The sequence below is a fragment of the Lissotriton helveticus genome, chromosome 4_1 (genome assembly GCF_964261635.1).
Source record: "Lissotriton helveticus chromosome 4_1, aLisHel1.1, whole genome shotgun sequence".
Classification (NCBI taxonomy): Eukaryota; Metazoa; Chordata; class Amphibia; order Caudata; family Salamandridae; genus Lissotriton; species Lissotriton helveticus.
Window position 1 is genome coordinate 2,105,725,991 of NC_136063.1, and position 26,875 is coordinate 2,105,752,865.

The window sequence follows — 26,875 nt, forward strand, 5'->3', positions numbered from 1 at the left end:
CAAAGGCAGCATGTGCCGCATACCTGTGCGAGGTAACAGGAGGTGCTACAATGAATGTAAGATACACCGCAGTATAGAGCCGACCTGTAATTGTGCTGTCAAGGCTCTGGGGCACTGACAGGCACCAATTTATCAAATCCTCTTGCACAAAGGTTTCTTCCCACGTAGACATTTGAGGTCCCATTCACAAGCTGGAGGCAATGTGCTGCTCATTTGTAGAGAATTTACTAATTCTCTGCTGCATTGCTTTAGCTACTTACATCTTTTTCCACAATGCAACTGAGTTTCCCGTGTCAGCAGGATGACTTAGTTGCAAGTTGGTTTAGCAACCACGTCCTTGCAGTAGCAACAATCAATGAGCCTGGTGGAGCATGTGACCTCCTAAATATTGGTTCCTGACGATAAGCCCTGAAGTTTATTGCTACTCTTGGAGGGATAGATTTAACAGAAAGTGGGGTCTTGAAAACACACATACATGATCTAAAACGGTAGGAAGCAGACACAAGTATTGCCTTTTGCACCTAAGCGGATGGTAAGTGGTAAGTGGATGACACATCTGAGGGCGAAGAACGCACAAGGTATGATGTACATTTTTCCTTCGGGGAGTCCGCCTAGAACTCTTTCCGGAGTCTCTCTTCCAAATTTGCTTCATGTAGTGATTTCACATTGTCTGAAGAGGAACGAGCGTAGGCAGGGCCAATGTTTCAGCATGGTGTGGTGACTGAGTAGGTGCAGGATGATGACACTACGAGCAGTCAGGCTCCTCCCTTGGTCTCTTTTTGACGAGAAAATTGTGGGATAATATGAGACTAGAAGTGGCATCAAATATGGCCAAGGCTGGCTGGCTGGCTGGCCCTGAAATCTTTTCGCTATCATATTTTGATATCTTTGTTCGACCTTGAGACTTGAACTCTTGAAGATTTTTCGGCTTTAAAGCCACTTTCTGTTCAGGTTAGATCCTCCTGGAATTCTTTACCATATTCCTTACTTTGCTTGAGCCTCAAGATTGAATTTACTAGTGCAATTCTAGATTTTTAATAGTGGTCTGTTTGTTCCGTTTTTGTTAGGCTCTAGACTTTTTGTAGATTTATGGTTCTGTGGGAAATCAAATATTTACATTAAAAACTGATCTTGGTGGGAATAACACGTGACACTTGATCCGAATCCTCACTTGAATCTAAACTAAATTGCTCAGCCTGGGATAATTTCCAAACATTTGTGGTCTGAGGTTTCATCTTCAGTATCCAAGCTTAAGTTCTGTGATGCTGGGTCAGAATCTTAGCATCACCTGACTCCTGCTCCTATGCAGTGGTATCACATTTTTTTGTTGTTGAGAAATTAAGGTTTTGGGATAGAAAATAGCACATACCGGTCACTGAGCATCCTTGGAATCCTCTAGAAGACAAAAGTTATACCCCTTGTGTAACTGTATCCATGGATACTAACAATAACAAAGTGGACAGAAATAAAATGGTGTCTGCTCCATAATCAAAACCAAAAGTGTCAAACCATTCTATATGACTTCAATTTGCAAGTATTGAAAGTCTGTACAACATGAGGAACTCACAGAAACGGTTTAGCTCTTACACTCTGCATTGAACAATCTTCACAGGGACAGTAGCATTTAATTTTAGTTTTGAAAGTGCTTATCCGCAAAAAATTTTGACTAGTTTTCATTTTCAAGATGGACAATGTTTCCAAACTCCAGGCTAGGAAATAGAACCTGAAGATGGCAGATACATTGGGGGGTTACAGTCAACATGTGTCGTGTAGACTTCTACTATGGTTGATGCTCAAAAGACATATTTTTGAAGGTCCACCCTGTGAATCTAGAGTTTGTTAGAGTTGCAACATTGATAGGTAGGTTGGTGTACACCCAGCAACTAATTACATGTGTTACTGGTTCTTCATTCGAGGCTCTTGTACACATTGTATTTGCTTTCCAAATATGTAAATAATTGAAACACGTTCTTGAAACTTTAGGCATTTGCCAAAGAAGGCCAAATGTATTAACTGTGATGCTACTTAAAGGACCTGCATAGTCTTTGCCATGCTCCAGTTTCCTTCCTAAATAATAAGAGTTTCTTACAGTCTGTCACTTGGTCTTACAGCGGGATATTCCCTCGGTGGTCTTACATCTGGACATTCGCTCTGTGGTCTTACAGCTGGACATTTACTCTGTGGTCCTACAGTAGGACATTCTCTCTGTGGTCTTTAAGCTGGACATTCGCTCTGTTGTTTTACAGCCGGACATTCGCTCTGTGGTCTTACAGCGGGACATTCGCTCTGTGGTCTTACAGCGGGACATTCGCTCTGTGGTCTTACAGCGGGACAGTCGCTCTGTGGTCTTACAGCGGGACAGTCGCTCTGTGGTCTTACAGCGGGACATTCGTTCTGTGGTCTTACAGCAGGACATTCGCTCTGTGGTCTTAAAGACGGACATTAGCTCTGTGGTCTTAAAGACGGACATTAGCTCTGTGGTCTTACAGGGGGACATTCACTCTGTGGTCTTACAGCTGGACATTTGCTGTGTGGTCTTACAGCTGGACATTCGCTCTGTGGTCTTACAGCGGGACATTCGCTCTGTGATCTTACAGCGGGACATTCGCTCTGTGATCTTACAGCGGGACATTCGCTCTGTGGTCTTACAGCGGCACATTCACTCTGTGGTCTTAAAGACAGACATTCGCTCTGTGGTCTTACAGCGGGACATTCGCTCTGTAGTTTTACAGTGGGACATTCGCTCTGTGGTCTTACAGCGGAACATTCGCTCTGTGGTCTTAAAGACAGACATTCGCTCTGTGGTCTTACAGCGGGACATTCGCTCTGTGGTCTTACAGTGGGACATTCGCTCTGTGGTCTTACAGCGGGACATTCGCTCTGTGGTCTTACAGTGAGACATTCGCTCTGTGGTCTTACAGTGGGGCATTCGCTTTGTGGTCTTACAGGACATTTGCTATTTTGCACAAGGAACGGTGCTTCTAGCTATTATATTGTACTGGGTCTATAGCCGCTCTATTTATGATGAATTCCTTTTATTGTTGGACTATTATTTAGGGTCAAATCGTTGTCACCATATTGTAGAGAATTAATACTATTTATGTTGAGAGAAGTGTTTATTACGAGTTGCAGTATCTGTACTGTGTATTTTGAATGGTGATGTTTTTATTGTATTCTTTCCACGAAGTATAAATAGATAGATTAATGGCTACTTTATTCAACCATTGAAGTGAACATATTTTCCTGGTATATGTTCTTTATTTACTTATTATTTTATTTATGTACTTGTTTATGTTAGAATCACTACTGAGATTAAAGCTACTGGTCCCAGACTTGCAAAGCCAGTGTTCTGACATTTTATCTAACAGATGTGACCCAGTGCATTCTGGAGCTTCTTAAACAGCTCTGTTTTTAACTTCTACACATGGACGTAAACACAGCATAAACCATACATGATGATCTACGGAGAACAAAATGCTATTTATTAGCATTGTGGAAGGGTATCGTGATCCACGCAAAGCTTTGCCTCTTGTAAATCATGTCCCCTCCCCACTCTCAACAAAGTTACTAAATGCTGGCAATGAACATCAATCTTATGCACAAACGTGTTTATACAGTGTTTCCCTCTCATCCTTTGCTATGGGTTTAAGCATGTGGTATTCAGATTTGTTAGCAGACGCTTACCTTACAGAGCTGTGCAACACATATCTGTACCAGCAGACGCATACCTATCAGAGCTGTGCAACACATATCTGTACCAGCAGGCGCATACCTTACAAAGCTCTGCAACACATATCTGTACCTGCAGATGCATACCTTACAGAGCTGTGCAGCATATATCTGTACCAGCAGACGCATACCTTACAGAGCTGTGCAACACATATCTAAACCAGCAGATGCATATCTTACAGAGCTGTGCAGCACAACATATCTGTACCGGCAGATGCATACCTATCAGAGCTGTGCAACACATATCTGTACCAGCAGATGCATACCTATCAGAGCTGTGCAACACATATCTGTACCAGCAGACGCATACCTTACAGAGCTGTGCAGCACATATCTGCACCAGCAGACGCATACCTTACAGAGCTGTGCAACACATATCTGTACCAGCAGACGCATACCTATCAGAGCTGTGCAACACATATCTGTACCTGCAGATGCATACCTTACAGAGCTGTGCAGCATATATCTGTACCAGCAGACGCATACCTTACAGAGCTGTGCAACACATATCTAAACCAGCAGATGCATATCTTACAGAGCTGTGCAGTACAACATATCTGTACCGGCAGATGCATACCTATCAGAGCTGTGCAACACATATCTGTACCAGCAGATGCATACCTATCAGAGCTGTGCAACACATATCTGTACCAGCAGACGCATACCCCACAGAGCTGTGCAGCACAACATATCTGTACCAGCAGATGCATACCTATCAGAGCTGTGCAACACATATCTGTACCAGCAGATGCATACCTATCAGAGCTGTGCAACACATATCTGTACCAGCAGACGCATACCTCACAGAGCTGTGCAGCACAACATAGCTATACCGGCAGATACATACCTATCAGAGCTGTGCAACACATATCTGTACCAGCAGATGCATACCTATCAGAGCTGTGCAACACATATCTATACCAGCAGACGCATACCTCACAGAGCTGTGCAGCACAACATATCTGTACCTGCAGATGCATACCATACAGAGCTGCGCAGCACATATCTGTACTAGCAGACGCATACCTTACAGAGCTGTGCAACACATATCTGTACCAGCAGACGCATACCTTACAGAGCTGTGCAGCACATATCTGTACCAGCAGATGCATACCTTACAGGGCTGTGCAACAAATATCTGTACCAGCAGATGCATATCTATCAGTGCTGTGAAACACATATCTGTACCGGAAGATGCATACCTATCAGAGCTGTGCAACACATATCTGTACCAGCAGAGGCATACCTATCGGAGCTGTGCAACACATATCTGTTCCAGCAGACGCATACCTCACAGAGCTGTGCAGCACAACATATCTGTACCTGCAGATGCATACCTTACAGAGCTGTGCAGCACATATCTGTACTAGCAGACGCATACCTTACAGAGCTGTGCAACACATATCTGTACCAGCAGATGCATACCTTACAGAGCTGTGCAACAAATATCTGTACCAGCAGATGCATATCTATCAGTGCTGTGAAACACATATCTGTACCGGAAGATGCATACCTATCAGAGCTGTGCAACACATATCTGTACCAGCAGAGGCATACCTATCGGAGCTGTGCAACACATATCTGTACCAGCAGACGCATACCTCACAGAGCTGTGCAGCACAACATATCTGTACCTGCAGACGCATACCTTACAGAGCTGTGCAACACATATCTGTACCAGCAGACGCATACCTTACAGAGCTGTGCAGCACATATCTGTACCAGCAGATGCATACCTTACAGAGCTGTGCAACAAATATCTGTACCAGCAGATGCATACCTACCTAAATACGTCCCCCCCAGAATCCTACGTTCCTCGACCCAACATAAGTTCCAGGTACCTAGGATTAAACGAGTTAGACAGGGAGGTCGCTCTTTTTCCTACTTGGCCCCCTCATTATGGAACTCGCTCCCACTTCAACTCCGTAAAAATGAATGCCATCTGCAATTCCGTAAAAACCTGAAGACATGGTTGTTTAACCAATAAACAGATTCCATTTGCTCACTATCTTCCCTCTCCATTGTTACTTTGTTTTAGTTTCTGTCTTAGCGCCGGGAAACCTTAGGGTAGCTGTTGCGCTCTATAAAAATAAATATAATAATAATAATAATAATAATAATAATATCAGAGCTGTGCAACACATATCTGTACCAGCAGATGCATATCTATCAGTGCTGTGCAACACATATCTGTACCGGCAGATTCATACCTATCAGAGCTGTGCAACACATATCTGTACCAGCAGACGCATACCTTACAGAGCTGTGCAGCACATATCTGTACCAGCAGACGCATACCTTACAGAGCTGTGCAGCACATATCTGTACCAGCAGACGCATACCTTACAGAGCTGTGAAACACATATCTGTACCAGCAGATGCAGACCTATCAGAGCTGTGCAACACATATCTGTACCAGCAGATGCATACCTATCAGAGCTGTGCAACACATATCTGTACCAGCAGATGCATACCTATCAGAGCTGTGCAACACATATCTGCACCAGCAGATGCATACCCATCAGAGCTGTGCAAACAAATCTGTATCAGCAGACGCATACCTATCAGAGCTGTGCAACACATATCTGTACCAGCAGAGGCATACATATCAGAGCAGTGCAACACATATCTGTACCAGCAGAGGCATACCTATCAGAGCTGTGCAACACATATCTGTACCAACAGATGCATACCTATCAGAGCTGTGCAACATCTCTACCGGCAGATGCATACCTTTCCGAGCTTTGCAACAAATACCTGTGTCAGCAAACACATACATTTCCAAGCTGTGCAACACATACCTTACAGAGCTGTGCAACAAATATCTGTACCAGCAGATGCATATCTATCAGTGCTGTGAAACACATATCTGTACCGGAAGATGCATACCTATCAGAGCTGTGCAACACATATCTGTACCAGCAGAGGCATACCTATCGGAGCTGTGCAACACATATCTGTACCAGCAGACGCATACCTCACAGAGCTGTGCAGCACAACATATCTGTACCTGCAGACGCATACCTTACAGAGCTGTGCAACACATATCTGTACCAGCAGACGCATACCTTACAGAGCTGTGCAGCACATATCTGTACCAGCAGATGCATACCTTACAGAGCTGTGCAACAAATATCTGTACCAGCAGATGCATACCTATCAGAGCTGTGCAACACATATCTGTACCAGCAGATGCATATCTATCAGTGCTGTGCAACACATATCTGTACCGGCAGATTCATACCTATCAGAGCTGTGCAACACATATCTGTACCAGCAGACGCATACCTTACAGAGCTGTGCAGCACATATCTGTACCAGCAGACGCATACCTTACAGAGCTGTGCAGCACATATCTGTACCAGCAGACGCATACCTTACAGAGCTGTGCAGCACATATCTGTACCAGCAGACGCATACCTTACAGAGCTGTGAAACACATATCTGTACCAGCAGATGCAGACCTATCAGAGCTGTGCAACACATATCTGTACCAGCAGATGCATACCTATCAGAGCTGTGCAACACATATCTGTACCAGCAGATGCATACCTATCAGAGCTGTGCAACACATATCTGCACCAGCAGATGCATACCCATCAGAGCTGTGCAAACAAATCTGTATCAGCAGACGCATACCTATCAGAGCTGTGCAACACATATCTGTACCAGCAGAGGCATACATATCAGAGCAGTGCAACACATATCTGTACCAGCAGAGGCATACCTATCAGAGCTGTGCAACACATATCTGTACCAACAGATGCATACCTATCAGAGCTGTGCAACATCTCTACCGGCAGATGCATACCTTTCCGAGCTTTGCAACAAATACCTGTGTCAGCAAACACATACATTTCCAAGCTGTGCAACACATATCTCTACCAGCAGATGCATACCTTTCCAATCTTTGCAACAAATATCTGTGTCACCACACGCATACCTTTTAAGGCAAGTCACATACTTTCAAATGACCATGGGAAATATCCCAGCAGATGATGAACAAGTTACTTACCTTCGGTAACGCTTTTTCTGGTTGATACAGTATCTGCCTGTGGATTCCTCACCTTATGAATACTCCCTGCGGCAGCATTCCGCAGAATTTTTTCCTAGCTCTCTACTCCGACGAGGACGTCACAATGCCACGGCTCCGCTCGGGACTCTGCATGACGTCACCGGAGCCATAAGAGAGCCTCGTCGGCGTGATGACGTCAGTTCCACCCATTTTTTCTGTGCCTCTGAAGCGAACGGGTGGACGGACAACAGATTCAAAGTATACACAGTACACCAAACAACTACACATAGTGTAAAATCAAAAGGAAAGCCGAAGAGCAAAAGCATTTCCTATAAATCACACAATGCAAAATGAAGCACCAAATATACAACAAACATGTTAAAAAAAACACCTTGTAAGGTATATAAGGGTGGACATCTGGGAGGAGGGTGGGTCAGTGAGGAATCCACAGGCAGATACTGTGTCCACCAGAAAAAGCGTTACCGAAGGTAAGTAACTTGTTCTTCTGATGAATACATCTGCCTTTGGATTCCTCACCTTATGAATAGATTACCACAGCAGTCCCACACCCAGAGGAGGGTGTCGACCCTTCTATACCAAAAAATCCTGTGGCCCTCCCTTCTCATTTCGGAGTCGAAGCAATAATGCTTTGCGAAAGTGTGGAGGGAGGCCCAAGTCACTGCTTTACAAATGTCCACTACAGGCACAGCTCTGGCCAAAGCAGAGCTCTAATACCTTCAGGAGGCTCCTTACCAGCCAGGGCGTAGCAGATCTTGATGCACAAGATGATCCACCTGGATAGAGTGCGCTTATGCACAGCCTTGCCCTTCATGCGTCCACTGTAGCCCACAAAGAGCTGATCGTCCAACCGCAAGTCCTTCCTTAGTCCTGTCCAAATAGAAGCTTACCGCTCTTTTAGGTTCCAGGCGGTGAAGTCTCTCCTCCTCCTTGGAAGGGTGAGGGGGAGGATACAACACAGGAAGAGTAATGGACTGTCCTAGATGGAAGGGAGTAACCGCCTTAGGCAGAAAAGCAGCCCTGGTCCTGAGAACCATCCTTTCAGCATATATGGTCAAAAACGGGGGTGTGAACTGAGAGCCTGAAGCTCACTTACCCTCCTTGCTGAGGTAATAGCCACAAGAAAGACCGTTTTAAAAGACAAAAACCTCAAAGGACAACTATGCAAGGGTTCAAACGGAGAACCCATCAAGAAAGTTAAAACAAGATTCAAATCCCATTGAGGCATAACAAAAGGAGTAGGCGGAAACCTATTGGTAAGGCCCTTAATAAACCTCAAAACAATGGGAGATTTAAAAAAAAATGGCTGATCCAGCAAACCCAGAAACGCCTATACAGCCGACAAATAGCCCTTAACAGTGGCCACAGCACAACGCTGCTGGGCCAAAAACAGTGAAAACTGAAGAATATCTGACAAGTGGGCCTTTAAAGGATCAATGAATCTCTCTCCACACCATTTACCAAATCTAGACCAACTGGAAGACCACATCCGGTGGGAGAGAGAAGGTACCCAGGTTGCCCCATTCAATCTCCAGGCATGAAGGTGCAGGCTCTGGAGGTAGAGATGTAGACCCTGCCCCTGTGACTGCGAGAGGAGGTCTGCCCTGAGAGGGAGACGGAGCGGCGGGTGCACTGAGAGGTGAAGTCGATCTGTGTACCACACCCGTCTTGGCCCATCTGGGGTTATCAATATAACCCGGTCTTGGTGAATCTTCCTCAGAATCCGAGTTATCAGGAGTATGGGAGGAAACGAGTAAAGGAGTTGTGAGCTCCAATTCATTTGAAACGCGTCCCCCAACGCTCCCTGCATCGGATACTGAAGACTGCAGAACAAGAGGCAGTGCGCGTTCTCGTGATTGGCAAACAGGTCCAACTGAGGAGTCCCCATCATCTGTTGTGATGGACCACATCTGGATGAAGCTGCCACTCGTGATCGGCCGAGTAATGCCGACTGAGACTGTCCGCACGAACATTTAGCACACCGGCTAGATGATTTGCAAACACACAAATCTGATGGTTCTGAGCCCAGGATCAGAGTCCCAGAGCCTCTAGACAGACGATACGACCCTACACCTCCCTGCTTGTTGATGTACCACATCGCGGTAAGGTTGTTCGTAAGGACCTGAACCGACTGACCGCAAAGGGAAGGAAGGAAAGCCTTTAGTGCCAAACGTATAGCCCGCAATTCCAGAAGGTTGATGTGAAGCAACCTTTCCTCTGGAGACCAAAGACCTTTGACCTCCAGATCCTTCAGATGTGCACCCCACCCCAGAGTGGAGGCATCCGTGATCACTGTTGCCACTGGAGGAGGAGACTGAAAGGGCTTTCCCTGAGTCAAGTTGCCCTGCACACTCCACCAAGTCAGCTCAGCTGCAGCTTCTCTGGAGAGCCTGACTGACTCCCTGAGATCTCCATTGAGTTGATACCACTGCCTGCAAAGGCACCACTGGAGCACCTTCATGTGCCAGCGCGCATGACTGGCGAACAGTATGTAGGAAGCTAACAGACTGAGCAGGCGGAGGACCTTCAGGACCGGAACAACCGCTCCATTGTGAAACAAAGGAATCATCTCCTGAATGTCGAGAATCCTTTGTGGAGGAGAAAAAGCTTGACACACAGTAGTATCCAGTACCGCCCCTATGAACAGGTTGCGCTGAGAGGGCACCAGGTGAGATTTGGACACATTTATTGAAAAGACCAAGTTAAACAACAGTTGAGTTGTTACATGCAGATGATGAAGCATCATCTCTGGCGACTCCGCTTTGAGCAGCCAGTCGTCCAGAGCTTCTGAGATGAGCTGCCACCACTGCCATCACCTTTGTGAAGACTTGAGGTGCAGTAGTAAGACCAAACGTCAGGACTGCAAACTGGTAGTGCTGCGACCCCAACGTAAAAATGGGATACTTCCTGTGTGACTTGAGGATTGGAATGTGAGAATACGCATCCTGTAAATTGATCGGCACCATCTAGTCCTCTATCTGCAGCGCCAAAAGAACCTGAGCAAGGGTCAGCATCTTGAATTTCTCCTGTTTGAGGTAAAAATTCAAGACCCTAAGGTCCAGGATCGGACGTAACCTGCCATCCTTCTTGGAAATCAGGAAATACCGGGAGTAGCATCCCTGACCACTCTCCTGCTCCGGGAACACCTCTAGCGCACCTTTCTGCAATAAGGTTAGGACCTCCTGCTATAGAAGAAGTTAATGGTCCTCCAAAGAAAAACCTTGGCATGGAGGGTAAGAAGGAGGAAATTCCCCAAAGGGAAGGGCGCACCCATTCTCTACAAGGTTTAAAACCCAAAGGTCTGACGTGACCGATTTACAACCCCGTAGAAAAGGAGACAGCCGAACCCCTACAGGACCCACATGATCCAGGATAGGGGATCTAGGGCTGCTATCCTGCGTTACCAAGGGGAGCAGGGGTGGTAGAGGAGGAGAGATTACGGGTAGCCCCACGTTGGCGACCCCTGGCTCTTCCTCTATAGGACTTATAGAGTGGATTTTGCTGCTGCTGCTGCTGAGGCTGTGGCAAGCTGCGAAACGAAGACCTTCCAAATCCACAATTCTTTTTATATCCAAACTCCCTTGACTGGGTTTGCAGTCCCAAAGATTTCGCTGTAGCTCTGCTGTCTTTAAACCTTTGAAGAGCAGAATCCGCCTTCTCCCCGAAAAGCTTTGAACCATCAAAGGGCAAATCAAGAAGGGTAGCCTGAACATCCCGGGAAAATCCAGAGGATCTAAGCCAAGCTTGTCTCCTGGTAGCAAAGGAGGAACCCATAACTCTAGCCACTGAATTAACCGTATCCAGGCCAGATTGAATGACCTGTCTAGCTGCAGCCTGAGCATCTGACAGAACCTCCATAAAATGTCCCCACTCCTCATCAGGTAACTTGGGAGCCAATTGCTTAGCCGAGTCCATCAAGGCATGTACATAACGGCCCAACAAACAAGTAGCATTTGTAGATTTTAGAGCCATGCTAGAAGATGAAGACCTTTTTAGATGAATGCTCCAGCTTCTTGAGTCCCTGTCAGCAGGAGCCTTGGGAAAAGCGCTTGAAGGTTGTTTAGAGCAGGACGCCTGTACCACCACACTTTCTGACGAAGGATGAGAAGAAAGAAAAAGTGGATCCCCTGGAGCAGATCTATATCTTCTTGTCACAGATTTAGACACAGCAGGAGAAGAGAGTGGTTTACACAACACCACAAGGAAAGGCTTCATTAAAAGGCAACAAGCGCTCAACTATCGAAGAAGGCGAATGTAAAACTTCAGTGAGCAAATCTGCCCTATATTCAGCAGTTGGTAATTGCAAGTCCAAAAGCTCTGCAGCCTTCCTTATAACAGTATGGTATGGAGCTACCTCTTGAGGTGGAGAAGCCCTTGTGGAAGCAAGTTCCCACTCAGGGGAAGTGTCCAGTCCACTTGCCTCCTGAATACCCTCAAAATCATCCACTGATTCATCAATTTCACCCTTTTCAACCTCCTGCCTCTGCTACTGCTCTTCCTCTAGCAGTCTCTATGCCTCTCTCCTTGAGCGAAATCTTGGTTGCGTCGGCAGCGCCACACGTGGCGCCAACAGCTCCGGATCTGGTGTCGAAGGAGGATCCAGAGGTGGAATCGGCGCCGTACGAGGCTGAGAGGAAGGCCCACCAGAAGGTGCCAGGGACCCTATAAACGGCGTAGAAACCCTCAGAGCCGGAAACTGCCATGACGGCGCCGTCAGCATGAAAGGCACAAAGGGTGCCTGGGCATCGTGCTGAGGTGCACCCACGTTGAAGACCAGCAGACCCACGGGACCCAAAGGTGCTCCGGAGGAGAAAGCTGCCTTAGCAAATACTCCATACATTTCATTTAAACAATGCGCTGGATCTGAACCTAGAGTAAGAAATTGTGGAAATGGATTCGATCCAGCATCCAATCGAGGAGCATCTGGCGTCGGAACAGCTGGATCCACCGGAACCACAGGATCAACCTCGTTAACAGGAGAAGCAGGAGTAGGATCATCTTGGACTGGAACAGTCCTCCACGCCGTGATCAGATGACAAACACCATAAACAATCTTTATGGGGGTCAATGATGGACATGTGACCCCCACACTCCCTAGAGGGCTTGAACCCGGACTTCCTCAAAGACGACATCCTAACAGCAACAGTTAAGATAAAAGAACAACAAAGTAACTCGACAAATATGGAGAGAGCCAGAAAACCGTTATGCGTTGACGGCCAGAAAAAAGGGAACTGACGACATCATGCCGACGAGGCTCTCTTATGGCTCCAGTGATGTCATGCGGAGTCGCGAGTGGAATCGTAGCATTGTGATATCCTCGTCGGTGTAGAGAGCTAGGAAAAAATTCCGCGGCATGCTGGCGCAAGGGGTATTCATAAGGTGAGGAATCCACAGGCAGATGTATCCATCAGAAAATACTATACACTGCTACACTTTATAGCCTTTCTGCACTGTGCAACACATACCATCAGATGCATACCTTTCAGAGCTGTGCAACAAATAACTGTCAGCAGCCACATACCTTTTAAAGATAGGTGACACATACATTTACCAGCAGATGCATGCATTTCCGAGCTGTGCAAAATAAAAAAAATACCAGTGTCAACAGGCGCATACCTTTTAAGGCAAGTCACAGACTTGCAAATGACCATCTGAAATGTCCCTGCAGATGTCACTATAATACATTGGTATGCCTTATCACTTCTATTTCTCTGTACAGTTAAGCTAACCACTTGTACCGTATCCAGCACTGGAGTATGTATAAACAAATGAAAAAACAAATCAACATACGTAGGAACCAGGTGTCCCAGGGAATCCTCCTGAACCAGGCAGTCCGTCATCGCCGATGGTGCCATTACAGCCGTCAAGGCCAGGGAGACCTCTCACACCAGGCTGGCCTGAATGCCCCTGTTGATTAAAAGAATAAATACATATTGAGAGGAAAACACCGCTTTTGGAGGACATTTAGTCTGTACTTTCAGGGCTCAATATTTGTTTTCAAATAACCTACTAAACTGACCTCTGCCGACCGTACCTCTGCCTACAACTCTCTAGAACACTTTGGCCATCCATTGATTAGACCATAGCCCTTTCAACACTTTGGCCATCCATTGCTTAGACCGTAGCCCTTTCAACACTTTGGCCATCCATTGCTTAGACCGTAGCCCTTTCAACACTTTGGCCATCCATTGCTTAGACCGTAGCCCTTTCAACACTTTGGCCATCCATTGCTTAGACCGTAGCCCTTTCAACTACATTTTAAGACAGGATGACAGTGACATAGATGCCTTTGTCATTTGCCTAAGATTTAGTGACAAATGTACTGTGCCGCATTTAAGAAAATAGGTTTTTAAAATGAGGACTTCAAGAGACACTAGAGAAATATTTTATGATCATCAGATCAAAACAGGTTAAGAAAGTAGCAATGCCACTGCAGTAGAAGGTGCTCCCCATTATGGAGTCCTTGTAGGTTAAATGTGATGGTCCACATCGAGTGCCTATGGAATGCTGGCACCAAGTGCCTATGGAATGGTGGCACCAAGTGTTGCCAAGGCAAAGCAGTCAAGTTTTTACTAATTAGGTAACATTTGATGGCTGACTCAGTTGATAATGAGTGACTGGGAGTAGGGTGGTCTGCGTTGCCTACAGATGGCTTTCTGTTACGTACAACACCTTGGCTGCTTGTACCCTCTCAGTGTAGACACTGATACGTTGCAGCAAACAGAGCGCTGTTGGCATGGCTATAGTAGTCACACACAACATGGAGCCAACTTGGCAATCTGGGGTCTGTAGCTTCAACCATTTCCTACAAACCTCTCATAATAGCACAATGTTTCTTAGGACACTTGGTACATCTACTGCGTTCTTGTGAGACAACTGGACCAAACAAGCAGCGACTCTCTTTAGAAAGTTTAAGGTCCAGTGGTGCTTAGAGGGAGAGAGATTGAAAGATAATTGTGGCTTATAGAGCAGAGAGGGCGAGTATAATGACAGCAGCCGTGTGCCCTGAAAGGAATGTGGTCGCCAAGGGCTTCCAAGCCGTTCCCCTGGTCCCCTTCTATAATTTAAGGTGGCAAAAAGTAAACTTAAAACCTCAGAAAATGGATTTAGACAAGACGCGGCTCAGCTAGAAGAATGATGCAGTGATAAGAACCCTGCACCCTCAAATTAAGAGAGGTGTTGAGGACCCCTAGGCCAAGCTTCTAACTCTGGCGCTGCCCTGCAGTTCACTACCCTGCACCAGGATGACACAAATGGGGATATGATGTGGATCTATGCCACCACCTGTTCTGCCGTTACCTTGCCGACTAGTACCTCATCTCTTTGCACCCACCTGCCATTATCACAACAGTATCTACATTACACCAAACATATAATTGTTTCACACCATTACTTTGTTATCAACTGCACCTAGTCTAGTTTTCTAAATGTAACCGCAGTCAAAATGTCCCCTTAACACCCTTACCATAATAACTAACCCCAAATATCTCCTCTAACCTCATACCCGTTCCTTACTGTTACACTTTCCCCTTACTCTCAACTTAAACCTATCTCTTACCCAGAACATGAACCAATCTTTCATCTTAACACAATCCCAAACCTTTCTTTTACCCCTACCCCAACTCAAAACCTTCACCTTTCGTTTATATATTATGCTACTCACACCCTATACTTATTGTTATTCTTTACCCTTACCGTAAGCGTGTCTCTTATCCTGACCCTTAACATAGCCCTTACTAAAGAACTAAGAGCAACCCCAAAGCTTTTCTTTAAACTCTCCTAACAGGAATCTGTCCCTTACTATTGTCCATTACCCTTACCTTACCCATAACTTATCTCTTACCCTGAACATGAACCAATATTTTAGCACCAATCCCAAAGCCTTCCTTTACCCATACCCTAACTCTACACCTCAACGCTTCATTTAATTACACTAACCAATGATTGTTCTTACCCTATGCCATTACTTTACAACTTTCTCTTACTCTGAACCTTAGAATACTGTTTACCCTTGCACAACCCCAAACCTTTCCTTTACTATTACTCTAACACATACCTATTCCTCACTGTTAATCTTTACCCTTACTATAATCTGAAACATATCTTTTACACTGACGTTAAACCTTTCCCTTACCTTAACACTAATTATATCCCTTATCTGTACCTTAACTTAAACTGCAACCTGTATTTTACTCTTCATGCTATCATGAACGTAAATACATGCCATACTGTTTCTTTGTATGGCAGCACAATGTAGCTGAGATAATGGTATTTTATTTACTATGAACTGCAGTACTATTTAGTGACAGGACATGGATCAGTTCCTGTGGTTTTATGCCTCTGGGGGGGAATATGCTGTACTATTGCCACACATTTTATTGAAACTTTCCATACGTGGTTCATAGCATCCACTATGCCTTTAAGCACCTGGGGCCAGATTTACGATGGCAAATCGCATGCGCAAACGTGTTTGCCACCCGTTTGTGCACGCAATTTACCGCTGGCCCATGTACAAACACTATTTTGCGAGTCGCAAATAAATTGCGACTCACAAAATACTGTTTAGCAACTCGCTATTTGGAAGGAGTGTTTCCTTCCAAATAGCAAGTCCCTAGCCATGTGCAAATATTTTACGACCGCAATTGCGGTCGCAAACACTCGCAAATCACCACCCTCTTAAAGAGGGTGGTAATGGAATCGAAATTTGGAAGGGATCCCCAGGGGACCCTTTCCACTTTGTGACTGACTTTAACCGCTTCTGTGCAGCGCCGATTCCCCCCCAGTGACGGAACCATTCCGTCATCAGCACAGCTCAACCGTGACTGATGACGGAATGGTTCCCTCACAAGCATCGAAGGGGTTAAGAATATTTTTTAAGGGCAGGCAGTGATCCCAGGGACAACTACCTGCCCTTAAAAAAAGAAACCAAAACGTTTACATTTTTTTTTTAAATGCATCCCGTTTTCCTCTAAGGAAATTGGGATGCTTTTAAAAAAAAAAAACACTGCTTTACTGAAAAGCAGTCATAGACATGGTGGTCTGCTGACCCCAGCAGGCCCCCATCCCTGTGAGGCTGGCCATTCCCAATGGCGTCGCAAATTGCGAGAGGTTCATTAATATTGATGAGCCTCTCAATTTGCGACCCAATTGGGAATCGCTAACAGTGAGAAAATCCCTGTTGTACATAGTAAATTGTGCATCGCAAATTGCGACTCCCTAAAGAGTTGCAATTTGCGATGCGCATATTACTTGGTCGTACATCTGGCCCTCAATCTATTAACAGGTAAGTCCAAGCCTTCTAGAGGCAGAACGACAGGGGGAAAGTATACGAATGACGAAACAGGAAAGGCGTAAAGGGCAACGATCAAAAGTCCTCTCCGTCTGCTGTGGGTTTTATCAGTCTTGCACTGGCAACAATGGAAAATTCTCTTAATGAGCAGTTTTCCTTTGTTGCTGGATCAAACGCTTTTCATGCTGTTTGGCTCTGTTTTAATGAAAGCAACAAAATGCACGCTTTTTATACATAACAAACTGCAATGTTCCATTGTGTTCACTCTGTCCTCGTTTTATTCAAGGAATCTGTTCTCATTTCATTTTATGAAGGAAGCTGTGAGATCCCTCCTAAGATGTACCTGTGGCGGACGACTAACAAGGTCGCTTCAGTGAACAGTGCCAAGTGTTTCATGAAAGCGAACAGGCGGCAGACTCATGGCCGCCAACACCAGTTCCAACACTACGGTCACTCTCACAGTGCTCAGCCGCTACACAACTCTTACATGTCACGCGAAGACAAAGGGCACACAAACATGCATGTGCCAGGCCTTGCCGCAGCACTATAAGCTCAAGAGGTAGTCTGATGCATGTAAGAGTCAGAACCAGTCTGTCTACACTATCAGTGTAAATATTTATTTCACCAGTTTAAATCCTTCTAACGTAAACCCATTGAGCTCATGGTAGACTAAATACAGCTGAGAACACTGCAAACATCTAACATTAAAGGTCAGGACTGGCAGCCCTTCTGAGGACCACTGAGTATCTGGAATGGCACTAGAAGGCCATCTGGCTATCTCCGTCAGGTCCACGTGCCGCAATCATATGGATGTATCTGTAGTCCTTCGTTTGAATGCTGGGAAATGTTTATATTGAGGGCATAATTTGGGAACACATTTTATTTCAACAAATTTGGATCTTAGTCCCAATTTAGACATTACGGTGACATCAGGGGACGTGAGAGCTATGTCTGCCTCTCTTCCAACATGTTGAATGTCATCAGGGAGAGCATATTTGCATTTAGTAGTTACTTCCACAAACCATGGTGCTTTTGAACTTAGGACCAGTTTGTTGAGCTGAGATGAAGCAAGACTATAGCCCACAGAATACCGTCAGACTTTAAATAAAGCCAAGGGCCGGAGCAGTGTCCAAGGTTAGATGGCATCTTCTGGTAATCTTAGGAAGAGCGTAAGATGTACTATGAGTGAGGAGTAGATCTGCCAATTGGGAAGAAGGAGCGAGCTAAGGTACAACAGGAAAAAACTTCTCCAGTGATGTCAACCTGCAGCAGTCATCATGGACAAAAAAGCATTTGTTTTATTTCTGTTGAATGATAAGGCGCAACATTGACAAACATGGGGGCCAAGTTAGTCTGTGAATAAGTTTCAATAGCATTAAAACTGTGACGTGTCTTTTAACAGGTCCAAAGTCTGGTGGAACAATCTCAAGTCAAAAAGCCTGGGACTCCAAAAACAATGGAGTCAGAAGGCGCTATGGAAAGTAACAGAAATGAGCAGACTCAAAAACAAATGTGGGGCTAGGGTTCCGTTTAGTGCATGGGTTAGACTTGGGTTCAGGTGTCCCATTTATGGTTAAGGTTGACACAAAGAAAGAGGACTTCAGGGAGCGGTTACGTGGGTCCATCCACTTGTTTAAAATGATAAGGGAGGGATTGAATAACAAACTCTATCCTGGGTTACCAGAAAATAAAGTAAGGGACTGGAGCTGAGATGCTGACCCCCAAGTAGATGAGGTAATGGCATGCTACCTGGTTAATTCTCCAAAAACTAATTAAAGGAGCTAATAATACAGTAAAGCATTTATGCAACCTCCTAAACCTGAGTAAACCGGTCCACATAAAGTACAAACAAGAGATTTACCATCATATGGCAGCACTGGGCTTCGATACACTCGTTCGTAGACTCAAAGTACAGATCCAGACGCAAGTGAGTATCTAGGCATATATGCAGGGTCAGCAGTGTCAACAGTCTTGTCCTAATGCAATCCTCAACTCTATCCAAGGAACCTACCTCTGCGGTCCCTTGGGCCTCAGCATCCTTCAACCAAGAGACACTCGCCTTAAGCACATCCTTTTTAGGCTTGGGGATAAGCTTGGCTTTTCAGACCCTCGGTTCCACATCTATAAGGGATCCATGTAAAGCCCCCGCACCAACCCCCCTGCCCCCTCGACTTTAAAAGACACTGTGTTACTTTTCCTATGTAAACATGAGGACAAACTATAAACGTTCCCCATCCGCTTTACTTCTGGAATGCAAGGCAAAGCAACGCTAGTTTACACAGAGACATGTGTCGGCTACATAAACCATGTACTGTACACATATGGTATATATTTCAGTTATTTTAAACATATTTTCAAATATTTACACCCACAGCAACACACGTACCGGAATCCCATTAATGCCTTGAAATCCGGGAACTCCCATTGGTCCCTAAAAAGAGAAGAAACAAGAGGCAGTCAGCGTTCTGGTATCAATTTGTTATAAAATGGTCTTCGGTCGAGGCAATGAAATTAATTCTGAAGACAGAATTTACAAGACAGAACACCCAACGGAATGCTTAGAGCTGCAGGAAGTGATGGCTTCATATTCATTGGTAAACACAGCTGGTCTTGTTATTGAGTGGGATACAGCTCACATCAGCTAGAGCAGCTCCAGGTCTCAGGCTTAATCAGCTGTACTTTTGCCATCACCCAACACACCAAGAGGGACAACTACAGCCAGTCTTGGCTGTCTGGATAACAGCACTTTAGCTTCTTATGTGTCGTTTTATATTGTAAGTATGGGCCGCGCAGGTCCCACCGCGCAGAACCAAGTTCGGCTAAAGATGATCCTTATGTCTTGATGTCATCTGACATTTGTGTATGCAGGCTTCTCCGTCCTAAGCTTCACGGTTCCTTTCCCAGACCCGGGTCACGTTTGAACCACCATCTTGGACAGGAAGTGTGACTGCACTGGGGTGATGTTATGCTTGTCCCTCACTAGCATCCAATGTGAACAGATGCCTGCTGCTCGTCTATGCACTCGCTCTTCACTTCTTTTTGGCTGCTTGGAAAGATTGGCCCGTTACCTCTCATTGTTAGACTGTGCCCTTCAATGTAGTCAACGCTTTGTGCTAAAACAACTAGTGCATCATTCTTAATGTGACAGTTCACTTATGGATCCTGGTAACTCCATCCCCTCCACCATCTTAAGTCATATGCGGCTGCATAGTAACGCCATTCAGGATCCCTCTCTAACCAGCCTTGCAGAGTGATCAATCCAGGGAGATCCATTGCCATCATCTTAAGGCATTACATGCGGCTGCATAGTAAGGCCATGCAGGATCGCTCTCTAGCCAGCCTTGCAGAGTGATCAATCCAGGGAGATCCATTGCCACCATCTTAAGTCATTACATGCGGCTGCATAGTAAGGCCATGCAGGATCGCTCTCAAGCCAGCCTTGCAGAGTGATCAATCCCGGGAGATCCATTGCCATCATCTTAAGTCATTACATGCGGCTGCATAGTAAGGCCATGCAGGATCGCTCTCTAGCCAGCCTTGCAGAGTGATCAATCCAGGGAGATCCATTGCCACCATCTGAAGTCATTACATGCGGCTGCATAGTAAGGCCATGCAGGATCGCTCTCAAGCCAGCCTTGCAGAGTGATCAATCCAGGGAGATCCATTGCCATCATCTTAAGGCATTACATGCGGCTGCATAGTAAGGCCATGCAGGATCGCTCTCAAGCCAGCCTTGCAGAGTGATCAATCCAGGGAGATCCATTGCCATCATCTTAAGGCATTACATGCGGCTGCATAGTAAGGCCATGCAGGATCGCTCTCTAGCCAGCCTTGCAGAGTGATCAATCCAGGGAGATCCATTGCCACCATCTTAAGTCATTACATGCGGCTGCATAGTAAGGCCATGCAGGATCGCTCTCAAGCCAGCCTTGCAGAGTGATCAATCCAGGGAGACTCCATTGCCACCATCTTAAGTCATTACATGCGGCTGCATAGTAAGGCCATGCAGGATTGCTGTCTAGCCAGCCTTGCAGAGTAGGGTTTTCCTGCACAACTAAGCATAAAGGCTTATGACAAATGCTTTGGCAGCAAGTCATTATTTTAAGCCATAACAACACGAGAAAGCTGTCCTTACTACCACAAAGTAATTCAGAAGAGGACACTGCAAGCAAACTATGTTTATGTTATGTTATGACTTTATTGTCAAATAAAATGTGCCCGTCAGACCTGTCGCTTTTAAGTCAGTCTCTCCATTGAATACATGAAAATGAAATAATTTTTTCAGTTTAATAAATGAAAATAAAAAATAAAAACTGTTGTTAGGAATGGTGTGACAGCACCAAAAGGCTGTGAGGCATTAGTTTAGTGCTCCCATCAGCAGTAGAGCAGATCATAGCACACACCTTGTCTCCTTTGGGTCCTGCTGATCCAGGGGACCCCGGTGTCCCCCGTTCGCCCTTGTGTCCAGCCACACCTTCAGGCCCACTGAATCCTGGAGGGCCGATGGGTCCCTGCGGTCCAAGTGGCCCTGGTCGACCCTAAAACAGGACAAACAACAGATAAGCACATCATTTCAAACGTTACTGTCAAAAGTATTTGCAAATCTCACATGCTAAATTATTTTTCTGACTCCTTCTAGTTGGATTTACTCGGGCGAATCACTCAATTTCCTTGTAGAATTTACTTTGCCTTTGAATTCTTTACCAAGCATCAATCAATCAATCAATCACTAATCTTATATCTATAGTATCTTTTTACATGTTTATTTTCATGCATCTTTTACAGTGTGGGGGAAATATCACCATCTGGTAAGCTTCCTCCACCCCTCTTCTTATGACTAATGCTAAGCCACTTCCGGCCACACTTCTGTGGATATCATCTCGCCACCACTGGAGGAAAGTATGCATATAGACCTACACTCCGCCCCGGCCAATGCAATGCTTGGAAGGAGGATCCTTTGCAAAACCATAAATGCGTTACTGGACTGAGCCTCACGGACTGCTGGTGACAACATGGCCAACGACACACGGTCAATTAATATGATGCTGCATCTCTTGAAGATGGGTTTGGACTGTGCCTTACAGACCGCAGGCGACAACATGACCAAGGACACACTGTTAATAGTTATGATGCTGCATCTCTTGAGAGTGGGTATGGACTGTGCCTTGCAGACCGCAAGTGACAATGTGACCAAGGATACACACACAACAATAGTTATTATGCTGCATCCTTTGAAAATGGGTTTGGACTGTGCCTTGCAGACCGCAGGCGACAACATGACCAAGGACACACTGTTAATAGTTATGATGCTGCATCTCTTGAGAGTGGGTATGGACTGTGCCTTGCAGACCGCAAGTGACAATGTGACCAAGGATACACACACAACAATAGTTATTATGCTGCATCCTTTGAAAATGGGTATGGACTGTGCCTTGCAGACCGCAGGCGACAACATGACCAAGGACACACTGTTAATAGTTATGATGCTGCATCTCTTGAGAGTGGGTATGGACTGTGCCTTGCAGACCGCAAGTGACAATGTGACCAAGGATACACACACAACAATAGTTATTATGCTGCATCCTTTGAAAATGGGTATGGACTGTGCCTTGCAGACCGCAGGCGACAACATGACCAAGGACACACAGTTAATAGTTATGATGCTGTATCTCTTGGAAATGGGTATGCGAGTCTCAATACTATCTAAAAAGGGGCTCTACACCAGGGATAACACCCTAGGATAATAATAAGATTATGTAGATGATGCGCATGTAGCTGTTCATGAAAGCACCAAACAACCCACACTTACGAGATGGGAACAGCAGCTTACTTTACTTCTCTATATAGCTCACACTACAAATGTAATTGTTACCAGGCACTAACAAACAACAATACAACTTAAATAAAAATATACAATATAAATGACTTAAAAATACATTTAACAAAACAAAAAAGCACATCTTATGAAAAACAGGCATGAAATAATTTCACGAGAAGCAACTTAAATAACCATATTTCATCATCTTTTGAAAGTATAATAAAGTCTGAAGTGGAGACTGGGCTTGTATATTAAGAGGCAGTGTTCCAAAGTCTAGCTGCACATACAGCAAAACCCCTGCACTCTCTAACAACAAAGAGATGGATGGAAGTTTCATCGATTGGCTGTTAGATACTGGTGTGGTTGCCCCATTTAATGTTTTGCTCCAAACTTTTAAGGCCAGGCCATGTAGACATTTAACAAACACTTCTGTAATGAACTGGCATCCAATGAAAGAAGTTAACACAGTCACATGTGGAAAGACCTGCAAGCAGCTTTCCAGTAATGTCCTAAAGATAATGTCATAGCATGATCTGGCAGTATGTGGCAGGGACTGAACATTAAGGTATTTTACTTTAGGCTAGGTTTCCACATTGGCCACATACTAGTAGAATGTGACATCCGTTCTAGGTCAGTGTTTCGACTGTCGTTTTATCACTGTCGAATCAAGAGCTGTTGCCAGACCACATGATGGCTGATGCTCTCCATACAGTGGGAAATGGAGCCTGTACACCCATAACACACAAGTAAACCAATCATCAGCAAAGTAAACCAATCATCAGGTGCATAATATGGTAAAAACGATGCCAAAAGAGTGAGAGTAGAAGAAAAGCGACTGTTGGATGGTTACAAGGTTGCCATTGCCAAGTTCCTCTAAGATGGTCGAGCCTTGTGAGTTTCTTATCTTGCAAAGGAGTACTTCTTCTGATGTAATATATACTTAGTGTGTGAAGTTTTGCTGTTTTGTGGTTTGCTTTTTAGACAGAAAACCTGCAAGTTGCCTGGCAGCTTGTAGGAGGCTATTTTGTTGGAATTCAGTTGAGATTAGGGGCTTCTTCCTCCATCCTTTCTAAATGAGGGGTATTGTAACCTGTTAGGTCACGCCCTTCCCCACGTTCTGAAATGGTGATGTTGCCAAAGATAGGTTTATTCATTGTGACCTGGTGCTTCCAACTTTAAAGTGGATACAGCTGTTACACCTTATACAACGGCATAAGACCGCCTGGACATTCACACTGTGTGTGTCATTCAAGTGCTAAATTTGAGTTTCTAAACCATATCACCCTCGAACAGCTTTGATGGCTTGCCTTTGCTCCTCTGGAGAACCATAGCCTACATAGCAGGTTCTGGGCACCCCAGATAGCTGGTGGTAGCTTCTGGTTGTTGAAATTCCATTGGACAACTGACTATACTTGTTATAAGGATTGCATTATGGCCAAGGGGTGCCTGAGTCAAGCAGAACTGGCCTAAACTTAAGGAACAGTACTTTAAACGTGTATGCTTCTGCGTTTGCGACTGCACGAAGGAGGCTACTTCAGTTCTAATCTCCAGCTCCTCACCTGACCAAAGGGCGTGATCCTGACCACATCAACTTATAGTCAAGCATCTCGGTTTCACTGCCTCTGGTAAATAAATTTACCTGCAACTCTGTCTCATTGTAATCGTAGGAGAACGGCGGGAATGGATATAAGGGCTTACCAACCAGTGAAGGCTGAAAGATTGCATGTGGATAGGTGTCGATCCTGTTAAACTGGTGGCCCGTCCCATGACCAATGTGCATGTGGATAGGTGCCGATACAGTTAGACTGGTGGTCCATCCCATGAACAATGTGTACGTGGATAGGTGTTGATACTGTTAGACTGGTGGTCTGTCCCATGACCAATGTGCACGTGGATAGGTGTTGATACAGTTAGACTGGTGGTCTGTCCCATGACCAATGTGCACGTGGATAGGTGTCGATACTGTTAGACTGGTGGTCTGTCCCATGACCAATGTGCATGTGGATAGGTGTCGATATTGTTAGACAGGTGGTCTGTCCCATGACCAATGTGCACGTGGATAGGTGTCGATACTGTTAGACTGGTGGTCTGTCCCATGACCAATGTGCATGTGGATAGGCGTTGATACTGTTAGACAGGCGGTCTGTCCCATGACCAATGTGCATGTGGATAGGTGTTGATACTGTTAGACTGGTGGTCCTCCTATGACCAATGTACATGTGTATAGGTATTGATACTGTTAGACTGGTGGTCTGTCCCATGACCAATGTGCACGTGGATAGGTGTTGATACAGTTAGACTGGTGGTCCGTCCCATTACCAATGTGCATGTGGATAGTTGCCGATACTGCTAGACTGGTGGTCTGTCCTGTGTCCAATGTATGTACGTAAACTATCTATTTTACACTGGGCAGTTTGCACAGTGATCAGAATAAAAATAAATCGAGGTGATAAATGTAAGAGAACGTTTTGTAGGTAATCAAAATTATTCAAGTATTTAGCACTTGTTCAATCATAAGGTTATTTGACATAAAAGAAAGAAGGGTGTATGTTTTGGTCGCAAAACACATGTTGAAATGCAAATGGAATTAGTTACTTACCTGTACACTATAGTTCTCCAGTATTATCCTTCATAGATTCACATGCTTGTATCTTCCCCGTCGTCATGGTGGGAGTCTCACGGTAACAGAATGACCAAAGCAGTATCATAGAGAAGAAAAACTGCATAGAAAAGCCCATAGGTACTGTAGTATTTGGTAACCAGACCTCATCATTGTTTGGTCCAAAAGTCAGCCAATCAGCATTGCTGCCCTGCCCTCACACTCTCCAGCAGAAGCGTCCTGCCTCAGATTTCCGGCCCCAAGTGAGAGACCTGGATAAATACCAAGACAATAAGTTCTGCCTGAGAAACGGGGAGGTGAGCGGGCGCATGTGAATCTATGAAAGATAATACTGGAGAACTATAGTGTACAGGTAAGTAACTAATTCCTTCTCCAGTATTACATCTTTCATAGATTCACATGCTTGTATTAGAGTAGTAAGTAGTACCCACAAAGCCTGCAGCGTTTCCAGGATAGAACCCAGAAGGAAGTTCTGCAGCTGAAATATCGTTATAACATGATCTGAAAATACATAGGGCAAATAAGAATATAAAACCATGTATAAACAAATCAGATTCTACCTCTAGATATATAAATATATATATACATATACATCTACACATTGTATAGAATATTAAAAGAGCAATATAGAATACCTTATTGAAACAGACGTTTCAGAACAGCTTGCCCCACTGCCGTGTCCTCCTTCCACGCAGTGTCGAGACAGTAGTGCTTGGTAAATGAATGCACACTCTTCCAAGTCGCTGCTCTGCAAATGTCAGGTAGAGACTCTCCTGCAAATAGGGCTATCGATGTAGCCATCTTTCTTGTGGAATGAGCAGTCACTCTGGAAATAAGCGATTTTCCGGCTTTCTCATGACACTTAGTGATAGCCGATGATATCCATCTGGCGATACTCAGTCTTGACAGAGGTAGCCCTTTCCTCTGACCTTCAAATGCAATGAATATTTGTTTTGATTTGCGGAAAGTCTTCGTTCGTTCGATGTAGAATTTCAAACATCTAGCGATGTCTAGAGAGTGCAGCGCTCTTTCTGCTTCAGATTAAGGATTGTTGAAGAAGGTAGGCAAAATAATTGGCTCATTCAAGTGAAAAGAAGTAGGGACCTTGGGTATGAACCTAGGATTTGTCCGTAGTATTACCCTGTCCTGTCGAAATTGCAGAAAAGGCTCTTCCACTGAAAAGGCTTGAATTTCGCTAACTCTCCTCGCCGAGGTTAGAGCTAGCAGCAGTGCTGTCTTCCAAGATAAGAATTGTAAGTCTGTCTTGTGTATAGGCTCAAATGGTGGCCTCATAAGCTGCGTCAAGACTGTATTGAGATGCCAGGGTACTGGCGGACGTAGAATGGGTGGAAAGGCTCTAAAGAGTCCTTTAACAAACTCCTTAAT

At 45.0% G+C, this 26,875-nt stretch overlaps 1 protein-coding gene across 2 annotated transcripts in view; it reads right to left on the minus strand.

Annotated features, from left to right (window-relative positions):
- COL4A6 (collagen type IV alpha 6 chain) overlaps positions 1-26,875 on the minus strand; it is a 907,271-nt gene that overhangs the window by 431,326 nt on the left and 449,070 nt on the right. For both annotated transcript variants that reach the window (XM_078688783.1, XM_078688784.1), the window contains 3 exons: positions 21,455-21,589; positions 19,438-19,482; positions 13,553-13,669 (listed from right to left, as the gene is read on the minus strand). In XM_078688783.1, the coding sequence (XP_078544909.1) occupies positions 13,553-13,669; positions 19,438-19,482; positions 21,455-21,589 (297 nt within the window). The remainder of the gene's footprint in view (positions 1-13,552; positions 13,670-19,437; positions 19,483-21,454; positions 21,590-26,875) is intronic.